A 26,015-nucleotide genomic window follows, 5' to 3' on the forward strand; every position below is an offset into this window, starting at 1 on the left:
CACCGAGTACTGTCGGTACGATACAAAACGTACCCTTTTTCGTACGAACGAAACTAAACATATACTTTTACCTAGCTCGAGTTGCTACAATGAGCAGCTAATGCACACACACAGCCACAGCGCTACACTATGTGGGCATATCTGTGAGCCCCCATGTAGATGCCCACATAGTGTAGGCTGTAGTTGCCTGGCTGCATTGGCTGCTGGTTGTAACAACTCGATCTAGGTAAAACCGTACGTTTTGTTTCGTACGTACGAAAAAAGGTACGTTTTGTATTGTGCCGACAGTACTCGGTGACCTCGAGAAACGGAGATGTTTGTGAAAACTCGCCGGATTTCCCCTTTAATGGAAGCTTTCAGGCTCTGCAGGCTTATTATAGCAAATGGCAATATTATGCCGATCATAAACTGAAGAATTATGTGGACTAGTAGAGAAGTGAAAATGACTCACAAAATACCCTAATCCATTCCCCTCACATTCATTACAGTCACCTTAAAGTCTCAGATTTTGCCCCAGCTGCAGTGTCCACACTCTCTCTCTCACTCACACACACACACACACACACACACACACACACAAATGTATGCACAAATGCATGCACATACTACACACATTGAAAATATATATATACACACACACCTCAGTCCAAGTGTAGTAGTAATAGTTGATGGTAATTTTGTTACCACAGATGAATGAAGACCCAGTCAGACCAATGGTCGGAAAAATCAGGAACAGAGTTTTATTTACAATGATGTGCATCAAGGGAGAGACAGCATGACTTCACCTAAAGATCCACCAGCTGCTCTAACTAGACAAGGAAATAGTTAGGGTTTAAGCACACAACAGCAAAGGATAGATAATCATACAGTAACAGTGGCAAAGTGAGGAGCCATCCAGTCTACCCTAATCAACGACGCAAATGGTTTTTGGTGTAAAACAGAAAACAAGAAGTGATATCAGCCCTGACGCCTCCATCCATGTTTAGGAACAGTAGAGATATCATACAGGGTCACAACGAAGGAGCATACTTTTAGTGTCAAAGTGACCTACTAGTGAGAAATGCAGAACATTAAACGAGGGTTATGCATATAACCACGGTTCTATTAGTTTCGGATGACCGCCAGAGGCGGTGCTTTCAGCACATGGATATTCATCACACGAACGTGCAGGTCGAGTATTAGTAACAACGAAGTCACCTGTGACCTGGGTGACGTCATCGATGTGCGCCAGCACAAAAGAGAGGTCGACCCAGGAAGTGACCTCATGGCAATCTTCTCGTGTTCCCTCCGAGTGACGGCCAAGCTCTGGCGGTCATCCGAAACTCATAGAACCGTGGTTATATGCATAACCCTCGTTCTATTTCGTTTCAGCACATGGATGACTAGTACCAACAAAGTCATGAGGAGTGCCTACCCATCTCTAGAGATGCTGTGACGAGCTTGGGAGCACTGCTGTTGCCAGAGGGTTATGGGGGACAACATTGACCCTGTAGAACCTTGTGAAAGTGCAGCCTGATGCCCAGGAGGCTGCTCTGCATATATCAGAAAGGGGCACGCCCCTCAGCGAAGCCCACGAGGTTGCTACACTCCTTGTGGAGTGTGCCCAGACCAGCTGAGGGACTGGGGAGTCACTCTGCCTGTAGGCATGCAGAATGGCGTCCACTATCCACCTAGACAGTCTCTGCTTGGAGAGTGCCTGACCCCTCCTTGGCCCTGTATGGCAGACAAACAGGGCATCACACTGGCGGAATCCCTCTGTACTTGTGACGTACCTCCTGAGGGCGCGCACTGGACATAAAAGCTCTGCACTCAAGTCTGACCCTCCACCCTGAGCTGTCTCGAAAGCTGCCAGGCTAAGAGGCTGGTTGACAAATGTGGAAGAGAGGGTCTTCGAAAGGAAGGAGGGATTCGGCCATAGAGTGACCCCACTGCCTCCAGGATGCCACTGCAGGCAATCCCCGCTGACTGAAAGTGCATGCAGTTCCCCAACTCACCTTGCTGACGTTATGGCGAGGAGAAAGGCTGTCTTCAAGGAGAGCCAGCTGATGTCTGCTGTCCTCAAAGGTTCGAATGGTGCTCTGCAGAGAGCCTGCAACACCAGAGGGAGATCCCAAGAGGGCACCTGGCTCCGGTGGGGGGGTCTCAACCGGAGAGCGCCCTTCAGGAAACGGGTCACCAAGGCATGGGACCCTACCGTCCTCCCATCAATTCTGCTATGCTTCGCCGAGATGGCAGCCGCATACACCTTGATGGTAGATGGTGTAAGTCCCCTGTCGAAAAGTGACTGAAGGAACTGCAGGATGGTTGGCAGGGGACAGCCTGTCGGCCCCTGTCCCTGCGCTTGGCACCATTCAGAAAAAATTCTCCACCTACTTGCGTAGAGGGCATTGGTGGAGGGTGCCCGAGAGCTATTAATGGTGCTGACCACTGCTGGTTCACAGAGCCCTAGCAAAGGGTCCGGTCCTTCAGTGGCCAAACCCAGAGTTGCAGCCGAGCTGGATCCGGTTGCCAGATCTGACCACCCAGCTGTGACAGCAGGTCCTTCCTCACTGGAAGACCCCAGGGTTCTCCGTCGAGCAGCTGCAGCAACTTGGGAAACCAAACTCTCCCTGGCCACCGAGGGGCGATCAGGAGCAGCTCGTGGTGTTCCACTGTAATCCTGTGCAGGGTGGGCAGGATCAACGGCAGAGGGGGGAATGCATACAGCCGTTGTCTCGGCCATGCATGTGCTAGTGCGTCCTGGCCCAAGGGACTCGGGCCGGAGAGGCTGAACCAGAGGGGGCAGTGTGTCGACTCCTGACAGGCGAAGAGGTCCACCTCCACCCTGCCATAACACTCCCAGATGGTCTGTACTATCGCAGGGTGGAGCCTCCATTCCCCTGGGTCGGGGTTCTGACGGGACAAGAGATCTGCGGCTCTGTTGGCAGTGCCTGGCAGATACATAGCCCGCAGACTCAAAAGGTGTTGATGGGCCCACAGCAAGAGCCGCTGGGCTACTCCCAAGCACTGCAGAGACCTGGTGCCTCCCTGATGGTTGACGTAGTACACAACTGTTGTATTGTCTGTCCTCACCAGTACGTGTCTGCCAGCCACGTCTGGGAGGAAGTGTTTTAGGCTGAGCAACATCGCCTGTAGTTCTAGCACATTTATGTGCAGCTGCCGCTGCAGTGGACTCCAGCGGCCTCTGACTGTACGGCACTGCCAGACTGCACCCTCCGGGAAGGGATAGAGCCTAAGGGAACCCCCTGTGTCAGGTACCCCCTCCTCCTCCATGGGCAGAGGAGCCGTCTGCAGCTGGGCGTGACCTTCACTAGCCTGTGCCCATGCTGCGCTGGATGAAGGTGGAGGTTGTTCAGCCACCTTTGAAGTGGCCGAAGCGATAAAAGGCCCAGTGGGACCAGGGATGAGGTAGCAGTGAGCATGCCAACCAACTGTTGGAATGTTCTCAGAGTCAGTGACCTGCCCTCTCTGAAGTGGCCAATCAGCTGGCGGATATTGCGAACCCTCCTCTGGGAGGGGGTTGCCCTCATTGTCCGTGAATCTAACTCTATGCCTAAGAACACGGTCTCCTGACTGGGCACCAAAGAGCTCTTCTGGTGGTTGACCCTGAGCCCTAGCGCTGAGATATGCGCGACCACTGCAGCGGCATCTATGTGGGCCTGGGCCTCTGACTGGGAGCAGGTCAGCCAATCGTCGAGGTAGGGCAGAATACGTATTCCCTGTGCCTGCAATGGACCCAACGCCGCTGCTATACACCTGGTGAACACACGAGGCGCCAACGCAATGCCAAAAGGTAGGACGCAGAACTGGTACGCCCGTCCCTCGAAGGCAAACCGAAGGAACTGCCTGTGATGTGGTGCAATCGGCACATGAAAGTATGCATCCTTCAGGTCGATGGTTGTGAACCAGTCGCCCCCCTGAATGCTCTGGAGAACTTCCACAGTGCGCAGCATATGGAATTTCAGGACCTTGAGGTGGGCATTGAGAGGTCTCAGGTCTAGAATCGGGCGGAGACCGCCGTCCTTCTTGGGAATAATGAAATACGTTGAGTAAAACCCACCTTCTTGTGTCTGCCTGTTGACTGGCGTAATGGCCCCCTTTTCTAAGAGAGCGTTGATCTCCTGTCTCAGGGCTAGGGCCTTCCCTGGGTTGCTCACGATGGTGGTCTTGACCCCTCTGAAGCTTGGCGGTCGGCGTCGAAATTGGATGCTGTAGCCCCCTGACAGGGTTGCCAGCACCCAGGGGTCTGATGTTAATGTCTTCCAGCGTTCGAGCTGCTGGCTGGAAAAACTGCCGACCGCCGGTGTGAAGCTGTCACCGTCTGCCCGCCCGCCCCCTCTGGTCTCTAGAGGGGCGACGTGCATCGGCTCTGGTGTCCTGTGCAGGGCCGCGAGTGCGGGAGGTGGTGGAGCGACGAAAGTCATACATCCGCTGTGGCTCCTGGCGGGCAGCTGGCCATGGTGCAAGCGCTGGCGCCGGCCCCCTTGAGGTTGGAGGCCTGTGCCTGGGCTGGCTCACCCGACGGAGACTGGCAAACTGCTGTCTTGCCTGTACTACCTGTACACTCCTATCAAGGGCCTGCTGTGCGGCCTGACCAAACAACTCCCCAGGGAGGACAGGGAGAGAGCGAAGTACCCTTCTGTCAGGCTCTGCTAGCGGAGACTGGGCCAGCCATATTTGGCGGCGGGCGAGGGTTAAATATGCCATTAGCCTACCAAGTTCTCTGGTCATGTAGGCAAGGGCCTGGAGTGACGCGTCACTCAGCTCCTGAGACGATGTCTCGTCCGCCCCCTGTGACGTCTGGGCTAGGGCCAGCATCAGGTGGGACATCGAATTACCAATGCGTCCCATACGTGCTGCCGTGTCATAGCTCCTGACAATCAAGTCATCCGTGACACGGCACTGTGCCCGGGGGCAACGGGCATCAGGCCTAAGAGCCTCATTGGGAGACAGAACCAGGGCTGCCATTGATGGCTCTATGTTCGGCATGCTCTGCAGACCATAGGCGTGTGCGCCCTGCAGTCCCTGGGGAGATGGGAAAGCCGTCTAGGGTCTGCCCAGCACCTCTGCAGCTCTTCAATATACGGGGCCGAGGGCGGCACCGCCAATGTGGAGGGATGCGTGGAGCCCCTAAAAAAGGCATTCTGCCTAGGCACGGCAGCTGGCGCCGCATCCAGTCCCAAACGGGCTAACGCTGCCTTCAAAGCTGGCTGAATCGAAGGTTGACCAGCCTCTGACACTGCCCCTGTATTCTGACTGGCGGCGTGGGAGCTGGTCTGAGAGTCACGAGAGGCAGATTCGTTCGGCTCAGGTTCACCCAACTCTAAGCTCTCTGAAGCCCTGATAGAAAGCTCGTCCTGGCCCTGGGCCCTGTGAAGCCCCGTGTTGGCGCTTGCCAGGTCTCATGGCTGGCGCCACCTCTTGCCCCCCACTGCCATGGGAAGTACCGGGCTGCTGATCCACCTGGGCTAGCCTAGCTGACCGCGCTGCCACACTGAGGCAAATGCAATTCATGCATGCCTCTTCAGTCAGCCCTTGCCTCAGGTGTTCAACCCCCAGGCAAGAGGGGCATACCGTGTGGCCATCCTCTGGCTCGAGGGGGGCCCGACAACCGGCACAGGACGAGTGCATGTCCAGCAAAGTGCCCTATGTAGCTAGGCGGGAGAACACCAGGCTGATCAAAGATAAAGCTGTAGCCACCTGCGAGTGCACCCTGGCTCTGACAGCTGTAAACAATAACAATCTCTGCAAGATGTTTAACTTAAACAATCTATAAATTATGTTGGCTTTGTCCCCTTACCGGAGCGAATATCACGCTGCCAAACATATATACACACAACTTAATTTAAATGGCGCACTTTGCCACGACTCGCCTGTAACAGGCAACTGAGAAAAGAAAACAATGTCTACGGCGAGAAACACCGTCGGCGACACCCGTTGACTGCAGCGAAACAAATCACCAAGTCGTAATAAACGTATAACTTACCTTAATTGAACCGGAGAGCTAGCCATTGAAAACCTCCGCCTGCGAGTCCGCGGCGAGAAACACCGCCTCGCAGAACTCAACGCTCCCCGAGCGAGGCCACTCAGCGCGAAGCAAGGTATCAACGAATGGCTTTACCGTTTTGAAGAATTATAATGTAGACTAACGTAGTCTCTAGGAGGGTGAACCAGCTGGTCACAGCTCCAACCTCTGTGGGTAGCGAAACTTCAGTGTGTTAGTCCAACAACTGCAATCCTGCGTCAATCGCGAGAAGATTCAAGAGGTCACTTCCTGGGTCGACCTCTCTTTTGTGCTGGCGCACATCGATGACGTCACCCAGGTCACAGGTGACTTTGTTGTTACTAATACTCGACCTGCACGTTCGTGTGATGAATATCCATGTGCTGAAAGCACCGCCTCTGGCGGTCAGGACAAACGAAATAGAACCACATATTAATATTGGACTTAAAGCTCTTCCACTTTCTCTCATAGTGTACTTTTGTTTAGTTTCTCGGGAAATTCACTGAGGGAATATCCCTCATTCACAATGAAGCCGAGATTACATGGTCACAATAGAAATGAATAGCGTCCACGGGGCCTCGGGTGTGAGTCCAACCCGTGGCCATTTTTAGATCCCACCCCATCTCTCTCTTCCACTTTCTACCTGTTACTTCTCACTGTCCTATCTGAATTGAGGCAAAAAGCTGCAAAATATACTTCTGAACAAAATCTCTAAAAAAAAAAAAAAATTGTTTGTTTGTTTCACCTTCCTGACACACACGCACTCAGGTAACTGTAACCTGGTCTACGCCATCATACGCAAGCGCAACGTGTTCCATCAGCTGGCCAACCTGCCCTCAGACCCCGCCTCCATCCAGAAGGCCTTGCAGAGGAGGAAGAAGACTGCCGCTGGCATGTCACGTGCTGGCTCCATGGAAACGGTCTCCATGGAGGGTTCTCGTCCCGCCATTCCGGCCGAGCCAGGCACACTTAAGGCCAGCCTCGCGGCTACTCCAGGTGAGCCTCCTCTTCTCCGCTCCTGCGATCCCTCTCCACCTTCAGGGATTAAGAATTAAGAATAAGAGATTATGTTACCTCTGCTCTAACGTCAGCAGAGCCTCAGTAATCATGGCTAACGAATGCATGCGCAGTTTGTCAACAAAACACTCATTTGGATTCCTTTGTGTTCCTTTGTGATCTGCTTTTTTTAACCTGTTGAGGAGTGAATTATTTTCCTAGTTCCTTCTAGAATTCTATGCAAACAATCTATAGTTTCAGTATTCCTTATACAGTCTATGGGGAAAATCTCTGAGGGTAATTGTGACATCATAATGTGGAACTCTCGGTTCGCGAACATTCTAATCACATATTTGTGACCGTACTCCTCACTATCACCACAGGTTGATCACATTGAGGTACGTGAGGTGTGTAATGAAATACTGTCTGATACTGATATGCAGGCATTGAGAAGCTAATGATTCTTCTGCACTGAGACCCTGTGCATCTTCTATGACATACTGGAGATGAATGGGATGGTGTGAGAATGTGAGGCATTAAAGGTTGTATCAGCGATGGTGGGCTAACATCACTTCTGTTGACGTTCAAACAAAACAGAGAGCTAGCTCGCTCCTCCCTCCCCATCCTTCCCGTGCAATTGAAACTCTCCTGAACATGCATCTCGATGTTTTTTTGTTGGAACACTTTATTTTGCCTTTGAGTGGTTGGCAACACTTGTTGGTAGCAATTGTTTTTGTGTGCAGATCTCAGAGCCTAGGCTGCCTACAGAGACGCATTATTTTGACGGCCTGCTTATGGGGCGGGCAGCTAGCAGATCGTTAGGAAGGATTAGATGAATGTGATCATTTATGTTTGGACCTTTTTTGGTCCTGCAATCGCTGATACAACCTTTAATCTGTTAAGCACTTTGAGTGTTCGGTGGAGTGGAAAAGTGCAATATACTGTGTACACACACAGACATTATATGCAGGCCATTTCCCTTTGACCATGAGTGAAATGGTGTGTTGTTGGTGGGCCGTGGCTGAGCAGGCATTGAGAAGCTGACGGAGAAGTCTCAGCTGTCCGAGGACGGCAGCATCGTGTCTCTGCAGGAGAGGCACTCATCTCAGCCACAGGCTGACCAGAGCGCCAACGCAGGCGCAGCCAGCGACACAGAGTCCAACTCCGGGAGGGACAATGAGGTCAGAGACAAGGGCACTTGCATGATGGAGTATTGTTTTGTTAGCTAGTCAACTACATTGAATAAATCCCCAAAATGTACTTTAGTTCATACTCTAGATTTAGTAGGTTACCTCATTGTCCTAGACATCAGGTTAACTCATAGATGTTACTTACAATTATGGAATACTCTCTAAGGGAAAACCAAGCTTATTTCATTCTATTGGCAATGACAATGTTGCAGCAATGTAATATGCAAATTAGGTTTGTAACCAGAAGTTCACTGGAAGTTTGCCATTATTGGCTAAGTATGGAGGCAAATCACTGGCGAACACATTTGCAACTAGTGGCAAACTTCTCATTGTTGCCAGAACTTTGCTGGAAGTTTGCCTCTAGCGGCCAATATTGGCACATTTCTGGCAATATTTTCTAGTGAACTCATTTGTTTCCCACAAATCACCCACAAGTTTGCTGCAAATCTGCAGCAAACATTTCATTTTTGTAAGGGCATATTTATATTTACAACTTAGACATGTTTATATTTACCCAACCTTATGTATTGAATGATCGTGTGAGGTTACAGAACAGTTTCTTGGACTTCTGCTTGTGAGTACAGTATAATTGTATTTTAAAACAAAATGGCATCATGCCAGATGTGTATTTTATTTGATTTTCATCTGCAGGATGTTTTCTATTGCAAAACTGAGACGGCTAGGAGCCGCATGTCCAGCACATCATCCTCTGTGTACTGGGTTCCCACACCAGAATGGGTAAGGACCAGACAGTATCCACACACCAGTATGCACATATCAGTATACAGTATGCATCAGTATAGAGTAGGGATGTAACGATTACCGGTATAATGGTAAACCGCGATAAAAATGTTGACAATAACAATTACTGTTTTCTTTTCAAATATCATAATTATCACGGTGGATTATGGAAACCGCGTGTTTAATCCTTCACAGCTTCATCCCAGCCTGCTTTTGACATACAGTAGGCCTGGTACAATGAAACAAAACTGGTAGCCTACTGATTCTGTTGTCTAATTGATGGTTTTAAATACGCTACACCTGATTTTAAAAGGCGGAACATTTTCACTGCAAAATGTGCACTGTATCATGTAGCCACTCTGCGTCTTTTTATGAATACAGTAGCCTGAAGTTTTATTTCAACCGCTTACATTGGTCTCACTCAATGGATCCAAGTAACAGAAATAGCAAACTCCAAGTTATGGTAGGGTAAGTTGAGCTATAAGGACATAGCCAATTAAACATGAAGAAAAAAAGTGAACGGGACACTTTTGAAACTATTTCAGCTTGTGTAGGCCTATCAGTGCTTTCTGAACATATTGAACACACTTTTAGAAATACCGTGATAATTTTGGTCACTAAAACCGTGAGGTTAAATTTTCATACCGTTACATCCCTAGTATAGAGTATGCATCAATCAAACATCAGTTAAGTGCAGTTCAGTCACTTTATTATCCCAAAGGGAAACTTGTCTTGCAGTCAGGTGCACAAACAGCAAGACAAGACAGCAATAAAATACAACAAATGACAACAGTGGGAGGCGCTGGGGCGCAGCTGCTTACAGAGCCCTTACCATAATAGGGTCTGGTTTCGAGTCCTGCCCGGGTCATTGCCAGATTCTACCCCATCTCTCATAAAAGTTGACAACAGTGGACAACAGGCAGTACAAAAAAGACATATCAGACATACTGTACATAACAAATAGATGAAGATGAAATGGGCATAATGGATTTACTTTGAGCTTTTTTTAAACTCTTTTGTATGAGATCAGTCTGGTTGGCCTCTTTATTTGCTGGGTTTGACCTTATGGTGATGCGATGGCCTGCTCTCTCTCTCAGGTCCTCTCCTGGAAGAGTAAACTCCCTTTGCAGACCATCATGAGACTCCTGCAGGTGCTGGTTCCACAGGTGGAGAAGATCTGCATCGACAAGTGAGTTACTGAATAACATCGTGTCATCTGAAACCTGTACCTTCCATTGAGCGATCTCTTAACTTCTGATGATGATGGTGATGATGATGATGATGATGATAAAATCACAATTTTTATTGGAATTTTTATTTATTATCATGAAAAATCACAAAGTTATGGAAATACACTAGTAGGACCTAGTTCTTGCATGGCACAATTTACATCAGTAATTTTAAGCAAATCAGCTTCTGTGAAGTAATGGTTAACCAATACTGTATGTGTAAAGGGGTCATCTTAATCAACTCTGTTCTTATAAAGTGCTTAAATGGGGAATCTGGCGATTTTTCTACATAGATCTCCGTTTCTAGAGGTCACCAAGTACTGTCTGTGCGGAAAACCCACAGGAAAACAATCGGTTTTACCTAGCTCGAGTTGCTACAGCCAATAGTTGGAGCTTCCAGGTAGCTACAGTGCTACCCTCTGGTAGCATGTTCATGCCCCCAGACAGAGTGTAGCACTGTAGCTGCCTGGCTGCTTTTGACAGTACTCGGTCACCTTGAGAAACGAAGACCTATGTGAAAAATCACCAGATTTCCCCTTTAATAAACATGATGGTTAGAGCACTCAGATGTCATTGTGTGTTGGTACCAGGGGCCTGACGGATGAGTCGGAGATCCTGAAGTTCCTGCAGCATGGCACCCTGGTGGGCCTGCTGCCCGTTCCTCACCCCATCCTCATCCGCAAGTACCAGGCCAACGTGGGCACAGCCATGTGGTTCCGCACATACATGTGGGGGGTTGTGTACCTACGGTAGGTCTGCGTGTGTGTGTGTGTGTGTCTGTGTGTGTGCACTGTGTGTGTTTGTCCTCGTGCTCATTCAAGGCCAATATAAAAGCTAAATACTGTTGAAGGTATTATTTATGTGACACCAACAATATTGTGTCTCCTTTTTACAGTAACGTGGATCCCCCAATTTGGTATGACACTGATGTGAAACTCTTTGAGATCCAGAGAGTCTAGTGGAAGTCTGTTCACACAGGAGCGAGAGACATGGGAGAAAACAAACTACAGGGACATTTCCAGTTTGAAAACTCTCTCAGCCAATGGCCTCCACCCCGACCGCTTGAGTTTCCCAATCAGTGAAAGAGGAGTACAAGTGAAGAGACCTGATGCCATACCAAAAGACCAGGGGGGAGGCCATTTTGTTTTGTGACGCCTCGTTGATATTTATGAATTCTGCAACCATGAGCTTGCCCTGGAGGCATGACTGAATAAACTCTGGAGGCTTTTTGAGCACTTCCAATGACATCCTGCCTCCTGCCTTCACTTCTCTTCAATGTCATATTTTTACACCAACTCTGATCCCCCTACTTACATCTAATCCACCATAGTGTACTTGAAGTTGTTCTTACTGCATAACACTATGGCCGCCCTCCTCAAATGGATGGGATTTGCCACTTAGTATGACATTGAATGAATTTACGTCCCATGGAGACACTTGGGGGGGGTGTAATTGGGGATGTCTGATTCATACTTTCACAGGTAGTTTGCCATGAGATCTACTTGGAAGAATGTACAGTGGAATTAAAGCAAAGCAAATTTTGTATACACACATCATTTAGGCACATCATTAATAAATGACTGTCCAAAATCATTTCTACTCCAAATACAGTACATGGCTGTTGAAAGTGCACATTTTGGTAAATGGCAACAAGCAAAAGCAAAGACTATACATTTGTTTCTTCAAAAATAAATCCTTATTTAATCACTTCCATCATTCTATGCATGACATTTATTGATAGTAATGTAGCTGTAATAGGCACTGTTTGCAATAGACACTGTTACAAAAGACTTATCTTCACACAACCCAGAAAACACAATCAGGAACAAATTATGGAAAACATACATCCAGAGCAACATATAACAAATCCAAATATTTTTGACTCAGAACTTCTCACAGCTTTAGATTTCTTTATTGTGTTTATTACTGCCAAGGAATAGTATTCTTCACTGGTCCTCCAAGGGGTATTAGCGACTGTCTGGCCAAAAGCTCTCAGAGCCATGCATCAGAAGAACTCTCAGGTTGATGATGCGTGGGGCAACTATTTGAGCAATGTTGCTGGGGCATGACAAGTTCCATGTGTTCTGATCTGGTTCTGGTCTTGATAATTTGCCAACATGATTAAAGGGCTCCAGTAAAAAAAAAAAAACACTGTCCAGTATCAATAGGAATGAACCCAAACAACAATACCAGGGTACCCCCAGAATTGTCAGACCTAAATTTAAGACTTTTTAAGACCTTTTTAATACCACTTCAGGTGAAATTTAATACCTACATCGCACCCATTCGGATAGAATAAATAATATTAAAGGTAAGATTAAACCTCAAATAATTACTATTTTAATTACTAAGTGTTTGAACATGCCAACATGAACATGACAGCAGTGCAGTGGCAACGCAAAGATTTGTCGCGGTAGTAATGTGACTGAATGTCCTGCTTCATGGACAAATTTACACGGAATAGAACCTAGTTAATTTCAGGGATTAAAGTGAAAAAAAAACTTTTTTCTTTTTTCAGGCCATAAGTCATACGTTGTTCATATCTACCTATAGAGATAGCACCCCTTTTGCAGTCGCGACCTATTGGTTTTTAATGTACAAAAAGATGCAAACATAAAAGTAAAGCACCAAATAAACACCAAAACGAGGCTACAGGGTACTCTTAAGTTACTATATAATTAATGCCACCTACAGGTGAATGCATAGAAGATAACAATCCTATGGTTTGTGTACCCTGTAGCCTCGTTTTAGCTGCCAATGGCCGCCATGTGAATAAGGCGAAATGAGAGTGTTCTTGATTGAGATTGAGTTTTCCTGATGAACAAAACAATATTTCAATACCATCCCTGACCATTGCTGATTAGCCATTGCTGTTATTTTCTACTGCAGCAATATTGTAGCAAGGCTTTAACTTACACTCTTATTGAATTAGCCTACTTCAGGCCAAAAGTGTTTAAAGGGGAGAATTTTTTTCTTGTTAATATGCAATTCAACACCAAGTAAAATCTATAAAATCAAGTTTGCAAGACTAAACATTTCCTCATCAAAGTAACGAATCAGACCAGTCTAGATATTGTTCATATTTCCATTTGTTGCCTCATCCGCATCTAATGAAAACATGGTAATTTTGAGTTTTACAGACAACTCAGTTTTCCAATGAGCAGCAATACTGTGTGTGCTCATGCAGGAGGTCTGCGCATCTGATAACGACAATCTGGAGAGGGCGCTTTTGTCTTCAGCAACAGATTGTATAAGGTTGACAAGAGGTTGCGAAATGGTAAGGGACAGGTCGTGTTGCGCTATTCAAGAACATGCGTAGCCTATACTTAGCGCAAAAACGGTCAGCCATAGATAAACGTAGACAAATCATGACGCTAATATGCGAGGTTCTGGTAGGCCTACTGGTTATGGTTTTGTGCTATACATTAATAATAGCAAAGTTTTAAGTTGACTATTTTAATTGCATGGTTATTTTTTGTCAACATACGCTCACAACCTACTGTCGTTAAAAGTGAGGCCTAAGCAAAATAGGCTACAAGGCTGTCTGTGCGTCATAAACACGACTGACCCCCTTACTCAACATAAAATAATAATATCGCGAACTGTTAACACGCTCAGTCAAAACCTTCCGTCGCAAATTGTGAAAAACATTTTTGTACATGTCATAACAGACGGGAGGCATAGGCTACAGTTTATATTGCGTCGCTTTACACATAATGTTAGTTGCATTGATTAAAAACTGTAACAATAATAGTACATCGGGTGGCATAGCAGGCTATCTGTTCAAGTCATAGGTGACACCCAAAATGAATGACCTCCCCTGACAAGAGTTCACGATAGTAAGAAATTGTCTACATTGATGCATGAAAGAACACAGCCTCCGAATTTGCACATAGAGCTCACAATAGCATATCCAAAAAAGTTAAACGGATTGGGCAACCTCATCAGCTGTCTCGATTGTGTCACTATAATCCAACTTTTAGACCGTCCTCCAGATGTTTTCTTTTTTTTTTTAAGCAAACGCCCCAGGCCAATGAGACAAGCGTGTAGCTACAACATAAACAAAGCGAAATGGCGTATATCTTTTTGAGCGATCTCTGATTGAGACACAGAAAGTTCTCAAGAACACTATTAGGTCTTTAAACATTTACCATCACACACATTCATTCATCGGACCTAATATTTGTAGTTGCCTTAAAAAAGTAAAAGAAAAGGTGATAGACCCCCCCCTCCTATTTTTTTTCTCACCGGATCTGCATCGATCTCAAATTATATTTCTAAAATCAAATTGACGGAAATCCGTCGTAGGCTACGACAGATAACTTTAATCCTTGTGATTTACGCTACGTGAGGATATTAGACTAAATCTACTGATCATTTGAAAAATTAAGACCTCCGTGAAAAAATTCCAGACTTTGAGGTGAAATTCAATACTTTTTAAGGCCTTAATTTAGTAAAATGAAATGTAATACTTTGTAATACTTTTAAGACTCCGCGGGTACCCTGAATACTCAGCAACACAGCTCAAAACGTTGCTGTGCGTAATGCATCCTCCGCATCAGGCCACGATTAGTAGCTCCATGAGGGCCCCCACAGAGTGCATCCGGTAGAAGACGCATAGCGGCTGGCCCATGTTCACCAGGATGAACCAGGCCGTGAAGCCGTAGAACTCCTTCCCCACGTCGTTCTTGAACTGAGGGTGGGCCCCGAATGCTGGGATCACCCACAGCTGGACACACAAGGGAACACAAAGCCAGATGTCACCATATGTAGGGTTAGATGGTGGGGTGTACTCAGACTGACATGCGAAAGTATGTATCTCTAACACAACAACTACAAGTGATGTGAGAAGCAATCATTTAATTGAGTTTTGAGTGCTTTCCCCATAACTATTCAGTTACTCATATTTCAGCAACATAATTTCCCATTAAGTATTGTATTTGTTCAGCTACACCGCCATGCTGTGGTCTGTGGATACTGTTGATTTTACTAATTGATATTTATAACACAGCATTTGTCCCTCTGTATATCAGTATAATATGATAATAATACTGTAGATAAAGTGGTGGTACTCCTAGGGCCAGCCACTTACCATGATGTTGGCGAGAATGAGAAAGGAGCAGATCTCTTGGATCACCCTCCTGGTTATGTTATGATTGCTATTTGATTCTTCTCCACTAGGGGGTGCTGGTGCTGCTTTCCCCTCATCCACCAGAGAATGGGCTACTGGTCCATCTACCACTGTCACTTCCTGACTGGTTTTCCTCTTCTGTTAGTAGTCATGACAAGGGTCGACAATTAGTCATTTTAAATAATAGTTAATTGTTAGAGTTATCATTTTTATTTTCATCTTATGACATTGTAAAGATGTTTGAGGGAAAAATAGCAATTATGTGATATCAATGAACATGTTCACAATAGAAAACATTTATTTCGTCTTCATCTTTCTCATTATCAACAAGAATTCCACAAAGTAAGACCTCAGAGAGGAGAAACTCAGAAAGGAGTAACCAGCCTTAAAGATGACGCTCCTGCCTCTAGCCCTGCCCTTTCTGAGGCTGGGGTGCCGGTGGAGCCCTTCGATGATGAAGACGTTCTGCAGCACCAGCTCCAGCAGGCTGAGCAGCGAGTACGACAGATCCAGCGCTCCGAGAGGGGGGTTCCCGACCCCGTTGGCCAGCACCGCCACCAGCGAGAAGTAGGAGAGCGCCAGCTGTCCGAGCGCCGTCACCACCAGCAGCATCACGTCCAGGCTGCGCGTGGGGTTGTGCGCGTCCTCGTGCGCCCGCCTGTCCAGCTTGTGCGCCAGCACGCCCGCCAAGCAGCAGAGCGACATGAGGGGCATCAACACCAGGTGGTAGCCGTAGAAGAGCAGGAAGGCGGTGAGCTGGCGCTCCTCCTGGGTCACCCACACCTGGTACAGGACGAAGATGGTCAAGCCCACCACGAGGACCAGGAGACCCAGCAGCAGGCCGAGGAAGATGCCCCCCGTGTAGACGACGCGGAGCGTAAACTTCTGTGTCTGGTGAGAATGTGCGGCCGGATCGATACGACGGCCCACGTTCTTCCACATAACGTAAATCATGCAGCCGGCCATCAGGTAGAACTCGATGTTGAAGGGGAAGAGGACCTCAATGCCCTTCCGGAACATTAAGCAGGTGGGGTGCAAGCGGCACTGACATTGTGTTGAGTTATTGAATGTGTAAATGAGTTGGTCTGGAAATTGTAATAGAAAAATTAATTCTGTTTATTTTAATTTTACTTATATGACACCATAATGTAAGAATATGTTTCAAGAGGCCTTACAGAGTCCAGCATTACCCTAAATCCTGAACTTGACTTGAAGTTTTAAAGAAGTGAACATAACTTACTCAATTTGAATACCATGCCATCACAGTGATCGCTCCAGCAAAACTATGTGCCATTTACCGCCCACCAGGCCAACTAGGCAACTTTATGGATGAACTAGACACTCTGCTGTCCTCCATCCCTGCGTATGACTGTCCGCTACTCGTCCTCGGCGATATGAACATCCACTTAGACGCCCCAGGCTCAGTGGACTTTTTGGCCCTGATCCAACTTTTTTGACCTTGAACTGGTTCGCAGCCCACCTATTCACACAGCTGGCAAAGAGCTTGATTTGATCCTCACTCGGAACTGCACCACAGACACCCTCATGGTGATGCCTCTCCATCTTTCCGACCACTTCTTTACAAAGCACCTTCTCCTCTCTGGAGGTTAATGATGCCACAGACTTGCTCTGCTCCACACTGAGCTCGTGTCTGAACAAGCTGTGCCCTCTCAAGGCCAGCTTGATCCAAACACTCTCACTCTCTGTAAATGATACCCTCCGATCGCAGCGCACCAAACTCAGAGCCGCGGAGAGGAAATGGCACAAATCTAAACTAACTTATGACCTCAAAAACTACCAGACACTCGTATCTTCCTTTTCAGCCAGCATCACTGCTGCTAAGACGGCTTTCTACAATGACAAAATCAACAGCGCTACAGACACTCTCAGCCGCCTTCTTCTCCATCCAGCCTGACTGCGGATACCCTTGCCACATTTTTTACAAAGTGGCGGCAATCAGCAGTCAATTCTCTACATGCCCACAAGACACGACAGACTCAGATACTGCACTCCTGCAACCTCTGGCAGCTGCTGGAACATCTTTTTCAGCATTTGTGCCTCTCTCCGAGAGTGAGGTATCTAGACTCCTGACATGTAGCCATCCTACCACATGCTCGTTGGACCCTATACCTATGAGCCTACTTCAGTCCATCAGCCCGACCATCACACCAGCTAACACACGTGATCAATGCTTCGCTAACCTCTGGCACATTTCCAACAGCATTCAAAACGGCCCGGGTAACACCGTTACTTAAGAAAACTTCTCTCAACCCTGCTCAAGTTGAGAACTACCGTCCTGTCTCACTCCTACCTTTCCTATCCAGGGACAGACTGGGACTAAAAAAAGGCCCTGGACTTTCTTCCAAATAGGCCCACTACCATACACAGTACACGCGCACACACCCTTGTCCCTTGCCGTCTCACATACTTTGTGATTCAAAAATTAAATAGGTGGTCACAATGTACAAAAATGCAAATTATTTGCTGCTGGATAATTTGGGCCCCAAAACATAAAATACTTTTGGGTCTCCCAAATGCTAGTGGGGTTCGGGGGTATGCTCCCCCGTGACAAACATTTTGAAAAATAACTCCTTAACCCTTAGAACCCTAAGCTGTTTTTAGGGCATTTTCACTACCTTTATTCATAAGGATTTATTCTGGTCATTGTAAGTGCTACACACATATATTATATATTGTTTTTTTCAGGAGAGTCTAGGCTATTCAGATCTGCAATCATTTCATGTATTAATACTAGCATTGATTTTATTTAGATTTTTAAAGAATTAAAATATAAAAAGTGTATAATAAAAATTCTTATATTTCGACATGTATCTCACCACAGCAAGCTCACAGCTCTACATGCATTTCATGTGTGTGTAGGGCAGACTGTCCTGAATCGGGCAATATAATTGCCATGTTGGAGGGATACTCTGGGGCTGAGCAATTTACAGAAATATTTGCTGTGTGATTTACGGAAATAAATGCCATTTTTTATTTAGCGCTCCATATCTGTGACACGAACTGATCTGACCTGACCTGACCCGAGGTTGCGTGTTAGCCTGCGTGCCTGTGTGTATGCAGTCATAATAATTCTCAACTTTTTACTGCATTGCCATGAACAAAGTAAAGGCAAAAAAGGTGTTTATTTGTTGAACAAATTGGGATGCAATGTGAGCCTTGAATTGGATGCCATGCAGGAATTTGCTAGGATCTCAAAACCGGAATATGAACATGCTTCGCCATAGAAAAACACATGATAGCATTGGATTATAAACATGCTTTGCCACAAGAAGTCCAGCTATATGAAGTTATTATTTTGCTGTCACTTCGTCTGTTTTATAACCCAGAAGGATGTACTTTGTAACTGGCGTTGATAGGCCTGTATGGGAGCATGTGATTCCTCCGTTGAATAATAATTATGATGAAAGTTTGTCAGTTTTTGTTTCCTTTTTTTGTATGTTTATTTTGCTGCGTGGGTGGATATGATTATATTTTGTCCTTGGGTTGGTTTTGTTTAATTTATCGTTTGGTTGTATTTCATGAGCCGTGTATGTCATGTGACCTTGAATAAACTTATGACCTGGAAGCGTTAGGGTGAGGACTTCTGAAATGAGTTTGTGTGCACTGCGTTTGCAACGCTCCAGAGATTCTACCGCTGGTACAAGGCGTACACGGTAATTGCCTGAATTTATTGTATTTTCTTTATACATTAATGTATGTTTTCTTGCTTAATATTAATGCATGGTATGTGTTTTGTTGTTGTTGTCTGCCAGTTTTCACGGTGCTCATGACGAGCAAAGAAAATAAAGAGTCATGACATCAGTATGAAGCGTGGACCAAGTTTTATTGACACCAGCAGTAGCTACATACTTGGTATCAAATGATAGCTCCGAGTCTCCTCTTTCATCTGACATGCGTGGCATATCTATGCAATCACGGGTCCGCGAGTAATTCAAACGAGAGTAATGAGTGTGCAGCGTTGGTTTGTGTACATGACGTTATTATTTTGCAGTCACTTCGTCTGGTTTTATAAGCCAGAAGGGTCGATAAACATGGTACCAATGGATAGCCCTGTGCCTCCTCTTTCATCTGATATGCTTGCCATATCGATGCGATCACGGGTTCGCGAGTAATTCAAACTAGAGTAATGTGTGTGCAGGTGAACGCAGAGAAGTATAGACTGTAAATATGATGCAATTTGATTTAATTTCATGATTTTTTTTAATTTTCATACTTGATCGTACAGACAAGTGTGTAGTCTCGTTGGAAAGCCCCACTTCTGCTCTGTCGTGCAATAAAGGTTTCATCTCGCTGCGATGAACCGTTCCGGAGCAATGTAACACAGAAGAAAGGGTGTGTTTTTTGAGGTTCTAAGGGTTAAATGATGACTTCTGAATTTTGTGGAAACTAATTGATAAATTGACTTAAAATATATTACATGCATTGAAAGCATAATACGGTCTATAAAAATCTACACAGGTTGTTATATTCAACTTATTTTAAGCAAGTCTATTGGGTCTCATCACACCTGTTAAACTCACCTTAACATGACATTTACCGAGAGTAGGGAAATATCTTATAGCCTAAACAAAGCAACACTGTCACGCATATGTTTTACCTCTAGTCTGTAGTAAAAGCAGGGATAACTCACTGCAAATAACCCTTTATAACATGTAAATTATCTGGTTAAATGTTGGGCTATATTCTTTATCGGGACTTTTCATTTGAAAAGGGGCTATTGTGAGACGTATGTATAGGCCTAGTGTATTACATTACATTACATTACATTTAGCAGACACTTCTCGACCAAAGTGACTTACATATGTCAGCTATATCACAAGGGATCTCATTGTCCCCGGAGCAACTTGGGGTTAAGTGCCTTGCTCAAGGGCACAACGGTGGAAGCCGGGAATTGAACCAACAACTTTCAGGCTACTGCACACTAGCCCAGCTCCTTAACCACTACACTACCACCGCCCCCCATATAGTATAGTAGAATAGTGTATGTCTACTCATGCTTGATAGCAGAATCCAGAAAGGCTACAGCTCTCTTAAAGAAAGTTAATATATGCAACGTTTATTTACTAAGCAGTTAAAGTGTAAGTTCAGTGTAAATTGACCCATAGTCCTGTTGTTCAAGCTCATCACAGGCAGCCCATAGGAAAAAGAATGAGACAATTTGGGACAACATAGGCCAAGTTATAGACAGGCAGCTTAAAGCAGACCCATGGGGCAGTGGGGAGTTACTTTCAGTTTCCGTTTTGATGCCCTATGGGTCTGCTTTAAGCTGCCTGTCCATAACTTGGCCTACGTTGTCCCAAATTGTCTCATTCTTTTTCCGATGGGCTGCATGTGGTGAGGTTATACAACAAGGCTATGGGTCAATTTACACTGAACTTACACTTTAAGGATCCGTATTGAGACCCAAGCTCTTACAGTTGTGTTTTGCCAATGTTTTATGAATACGTAGCCTACCAATTTGTTGAATAGAAAAAAATAAACGGTAATGCCTAGATGTGAGGCACGCCATTTCGTAGCTCATTTTAAAAACATTTTCATATGCTAGTATCATGTGTAAACTGGATACGGGGTAAGGTTGAAGTCACACCAAACGCAAGATAGGCTAGGCCTACGATAAATTATTTGAGGGGTAAAGTTTGTCAATAGTCTAAATATTGGGACAGGACCTTGGTGGAAAACTGGTTAAATGTTGCTGTTCTCCCACTCCGTTTTATGTTAGGCCTATCCCAAGTTCTTCCAAGACGACTGGCTCTAACTGACATTCACCACCTGTTCTGCACACACGGAATTCAATTCTAGCGCGTTTTTGAAGCGCAAGGCTATAAGCAAGACTGAACCACAGAGAGGTGCGAAATATAAAGGCTGCATCATCTTGCCTAGTGTCATTCATTGAAAACGCGATGGCGCAAATATTTACTTTTTTGGATGACAATGACAACTGATAGCGTAGACATACTGATAGCTTTGATTCTGGACTTTTCCAGAACGCACAGATTGTCAGTCCGACCCTGTTCCTATCCAAAGGTATTGAACGAGCAGTCTCCAAACAGGTCTCTGAATTCCTTTCACAAAACAACCTTCTAGATCCAAATCAGTCTGGGTTCAAAAGCGGCCATTCTACCAAAACGATGATGCTGTCTGTAACAGAAGCCTTAAAGGAAGCCAGGGCGACCACTCGGCCACATTCTGCTTGATTTATCGGCTGCCTTTGACATGGTTAATCATCGCACAACATGGGAATCTCCGGCTCTGCTCTCTCCTGGTTTGAATCCTACCTCACAGGACACTTGTTTGACGTATCATGGCTTGGACACCTATCGGCACTTCACTATCTCACCACAGGGGTTCCCCAAGGCTCAGTGCTGGGCCCCCTTCTCTTTGCTATCTAAACCACCTCCTTGGAACAGATTATCCGTTCACATGGCTTCTCATACCACTGCTATGCAGATGACACACAGCTCCATCTGTCCTTTCCACCTGATGACCCCTTGGTCTTGGCACAGATCTTGGATTGCCTCTCAGACATATCTACATGGATGAAGGCACATCACCTCCAGCTAAACCTCTCAAAAATTGAACTGCTGGTCCTCCCAGCTAAACCTACCATACAGAATGACATCAAAATGAACTCCCTGTCTGTTGCACCTACCAGGGCTGCAAGAAATTTAGGAGTCGTTCTCGATAACCAACTAACCTTCTCCAATCATGTTGCCTCGGTCGCCCAGTCGTGCCGTTTCACACTTTACAACATACGGAAAATCAGGACTTACAGAACTCAAGATGCTACCCAACTCCTGGTACAGGCAATAGTCATCTCACGACTTGACTACTGTAACTGACAGGTCTCCCAGCCTGCACAGTGAAACCCCTTCAGATGATCCAAAACGCGGCGACACGCCTGGTCTACAACCAACCCTAAAGGGCACATGTTACCCCACTGCTCATCCAGCTACACTGGCTACCTATGGCTGCCCACATCAAATTCAAGTCTCTAACACTTGCCTACAAAGTAGTCTCCGGTTCTGCTCCCACCTACTTGAATACTCTCATACAGGCATATGCTACCTCCAGATCGTTGCGCTCCTCAGATGAACAACGTCTAATGCTCAGGCCAATCCAAACTTTTCTCATCTGTTGTTCCTCGTTGATTGAACACACTACCAGTTCCTACTAGAGCAGGAACATCCCTCTCCATCTTCAAAAAACTCCTGAATACCCAGCTCTTCTGGGAACATCTCCTCTCATAGCACTACTTACAACTAGTCTTGCTGATTCTAGCGCTTACCACCTGACTAGAACTGACACTCGACTGTTTAAAAAACTGCACTCACTGATGCTTTTTTAAATTGTCCTAGAATTGTTGAGAGAATTGCTTTAAAAAGCTTAAACTGTTTACCATGTTGTTAGTCGCTTTGGTTAAAAATGTTTTAGCCAAATGTAATGTAATGGAAATAAAATCACTAACAAAATTGTTAACCTGATGCACCTGGTAAGATAAAGTCAATACCAAAGCCAAGTATCAAGGACAGAATTGGCACAGGCTCCTGATTATAGAGATTATAGAGATTATTCCTAAAGATACATCAATTGTGTCCACCTTTGGTCCAAACATTAACTTTAACACCACGCCAAAAGTGGCATCAGCTAAATTGTTTCCTTCTGTACCTTCAGGTGAATCTATCTCTGTGGTGTTCCCTTCTGCCTTCTCTTCCTCTATCTTCTGATGGACCGTGTCATCACTCACAGAGTTCAGCCACAGCAGTAAGTCTGCAGCGAGCAGGATAATCAGTCCACACCTGAGGACAAGACACACACACAGGAAGGCAGAGAGAAAGGGACACACAGACATAATAATTCAATTAAAAGCACCCCAGCACAAAAAATCACAACCTGTCAACACAAAAAACTAAATGATATCAGGCACACTATAATACCCCATAACCATAACAAAACCATTGTGGTTTAGTGTTGGTGGTGTGTGTATTCACCAAGGGCACGAACACAAAGCACAGAAACACTCCTGCACCTGGTGAGAATCTTGTGCTTGTGAATGCAGTCCTTGGAGTGCGCCCAGATCAAATAGCCCTGTGAGGAGGAAAAAGGTTGAAATTATGATAACACCATGACCATGGGCGTGCGAGGGCTGAATTAGTTTTTGTTGGAGATGCATTCAGAGGGTAAATGTCTGTCTGTTACCCACCTGCAGTCCCAGGAAAGGAGCCTCAATAAAGGGGAAGATGACATTGGTGGCTGGCTTACAGTCAATCATCATTATGTTGTAGCCCATTTTGAACGCATGCAACAGGAGACTGAATCCAGCAAAGATCATGAGAACCACTGAGAAAGACCATGAAGAAGGTTCCAGAAAATACTTATTCAACAAAGCAGAACTAATCACATTATGTATTATGTATTGTGTTTCATAGAGGCCAGTATGTCTACCAAGCTTTATAATTCTGAGCACATTGTGAATTCACAATTCAGAAGGCCAACTTATTAAGGTTAATTATCAAGCAATATCAATAGCCCTGATTTTATCTCCATATAGCTTATTACCATATGACCCTGTTCCATTCATCTCCCTCTAATGAGTTTTTATGGTTTGATAAACCGACCTGCTTGAACTGGCTTGGTCACCATTCAAGCTGCCGCTGATCTCATAATAAGTACATGACAGGACTTGACAAATACTAACAGACACTACTAACAAAACATTTCACTCATCCTTGAACCACACAAGCCTCAAAAGGATATTTGCAAGTCACAACATGGATATATCTCTTTTACTCTTACTAAAGAGCCAAGAAAACACTATGTGGTGCTTTAATACATTGCCATTTTGACTATGCTTGTAGTTCCAGGTTTAGCAGTGCCTCAAAAGATCTAAAGAACAAACTGCAAACCTCACAAAACAAGCTAGTCAGGCTTTTCAGGCATTCATATTCAACTAGAGGTAGCTCTACGGACTTTGTACAGGTTAGATTCTGAACCTGTATGGGTAAGGAGTCATCCCTATATTCTGCTGCTGTCCTTTGGAACAGTCTGCCTATAGGGACTTGAAAATAAAAGGAAACATGACGCGTTTCAAGCTTAGTCTTAAAAAATGGTGAAGGAGTTAACCCACTTCTTTTCTTTTTACTGATTGTTATTCTCATGCATGTTATTCATAGTCATGTTTTTTGTTCTGCTAAATGCTGATGCTGTGGGTGGTCATTTATTTATTGTGCTAGGTAATATTTATTGCTGTATTTATTTAGTGCCCCATTGAGGACCACAATGGAAATAAGCTTTTTTAGCTTTATTGTGTTATCCTTGATATCTTTGTAAGAATGTGCATGAGTATGTTGTCTTCCAAAGTATCAACTAAAATCTATCTACAGTATCTATCTCAAATAGTATGCCTAAATGACTGTGAATAAGTGTCTCGTTACTCTAATAGACTGTATCTGAATTAAATGTTTTGTAGCAATGCTGTAGGAATAGTACTATACAGAGACTGTATATGCCTGTCAGAGACTGTATATGACTGTGTGTAGGAATGCTATAGTTGCTATATAGCTCTGCCAGGAGTGGTGGTAGCATAGTAGATAATGAGCTGTGCTATAGCCTGCAGTAGCTAGATGTGTTGTGGGTTAGATTGCTGGCTGCCACTGTTGTACCTGGCTGCCACTGTTAAGCAAGACACTTTACCCTGAGTTGAGTCGGGGAGACTGGCCCTTGTACTAGAGTGGACATTGGATAAAATAAATAAGTTTAGTCTTAAGTAATAAAGTCTTAAGTAAATTGTTACCTGTGACGGTGATGCCCCCTGCATGGTGGTCCTTGTGTGGGGACGCCCTGGGCAGCCTCCTGCCCCAGAAGAGGTAGAACAGCATCCAAGCCATGCTCAGAACCATTAGCACCAGCAGGTACAGCAGGGGTTCTTGGTGTCGCAGGCCCTGCGGGTGGAAGGCATTCCCCACCACCAGGGCAGCGCCGAAGAGCACCAGGTTCAGGCCCAGCAGCCCAGACAGCAGTCTCTGTCCAGTGGGGGCCCAGATGAGGAGCGGGTCGGGGTGCGGTGCGTGTCCTAGATCGGAACCTGGCTGGGGGTCATCAGTAGGCTCCCAAGATGTGTCCAGCTCTGCGCTCCCCAAAGCTTCTGAGTGTCTAGTCCCAGACTGCATGCTCTTTTCTGGCTTTTGTGCTAACTGCTCTGTTTGTTTGTTTTTTTGACAGAGTGAAACTCTTTTCCGGCTTCAGTTGTGTGACTTTTCTTTTCCTCTCGCTCACTTTCCCTCTTCTCTCAGATGCCCTCTCTGCTTGCCCTTCTCTCCCTGCTCTGCCCCCGTCTGTCTCTCTCTTTCAAATCTCCTCTCTTTATGCCCCACTCTCCCTGCCTCTTTCTTACTGGCGATACTCACCAGCTCAATGTCTCTACACTGAAAGAATGAGGGTGTGTTTGACCAGGGATCACAAACAGCAGAGGTAAGAAGTCTATGACATGTTGCGTCAGTGGGTGTGACTTTGTATATCAAGGTCGAAACAGATATGCATTTCAGAATTTAAAAGTAAAGGCAGCTTATGTAAAGTGTATCTTATTTCATATACATGCGTTCCAATGTTACCCTAGGTCATTGCTAAACCTCCTTTTTTACATGATATATATATTTTAATTATTTTGTGCATCAAATGCACAAGCAAACCAGTGGAAGTGAAAATGA

At 45.5% G+C, this 26,015-nt stretch overlaps 2 protein-coding genes across 2 annotated transcripts in view; one reads left to right on the top strand and one right to left on the bottom strand.

Annotated features, from left to right (window-relative positions):
- Positions 1–11,407, top strand: part of hid1b (HID1 domain containing b) — a 31,715-nt gene extending 20,308 nt beyond the window's left edge. The window contains exons 14-19 of the mRNA XM_076298068.1: positions 6,773–7,000; positions 8,030–8,181; positions 8,842–8,928; positions 10,029–10,120; positions 10,751–10,909; positions 11,056–11,407. Of these exons, the coding sequence (XP_076154183.1) occupies positions 6,773–7,000; positions 8,030–8,181; positions 8,842–8,928; positions 10,029–10,120; positions 10,751–10,909; positions 11,056–11,119 (782 nt within the window). The 3' untranslated portion in view covers positions 11,120–11,407. The remainder of the gene's footprint in view (positions 1–6,772; positions 7,001–8,029; positions 8,182–8,841; positions 8,929–10,028; positions 10,121–10,750; positions 10,910–11,055) is intronic.
- A 402-nt stretch (positions 11,408–11,809) lies between these two features.
- LOC143137764 (proton channel OTOP2-like) lies at positions 11,810–25,723 on the bottom strand. Its single transcript, XM_076298069.1, has 7 exons — positions 25,103–25,723; positions 23,513–23,649; positions 23,339–23,397; positions 22,978–23,108; positions 15,676–16,376; positions 15,253–15,429; positions 11,810–14,889 (listed from the first exon to the last, which is right to left on the bottom strand). The coding sequence occupies exons 1-7, from the start codon at positions 25,476–25,478 to the stop codon at positions 14,719–14,721; spliced, it is 1,752 nt and encodes a 583-aa protein (XP_076154184.1). The 5' UTR covers positions 25,479–25,723; the 3' UTR covers positions 11,810–14,718.
- Between the last annotated feature and the right edge of the window lie 292 nt (positions 25,724–26,015).

This window comes from Alosa pseudoharengus, unplaced genomic scaffold (genome assembly GCF_046254945.1).
Source record: "Alosa pseudoharengus isolate Yale_2024_CS ecotype anadromous, Long Island Sound unplaced genomic scaffold, YU_APseudo_1.1 YU_APseudo_1.1_scf_21, whole genome shotgun sequence".
NCBI classification, from domain to species: Eukaryota; Metazoa; Chordata; class Actinopteri; order Clupeiformes; family Clupeidae; genus Alosa; species Alosa pseudoharengus.

Coding starts and splice junctions, on each gene's coding strand:
- LOC143137764 (XM_076298069.1), bottom strand. CDS start 25,478: ATGCAGTCTGGGACTAGACACTCAGAAGCTTTGGGGAGCGCAGAGCTG. Junction 15,430..15,675: donor GCAGGAGCGTCATCTTTAAG/GCTGGTTACTCC, acceptor GACTACTAACAG/AAGAGGAAAACCAGTCAGGA. Junction 14,890..15,252: donor TCATTCTCGCCAACATCATG/GTAAGTGGCTGG, acceptor TTGTGTGTCCAG/CTGTGGGTGATCCCAGCATT.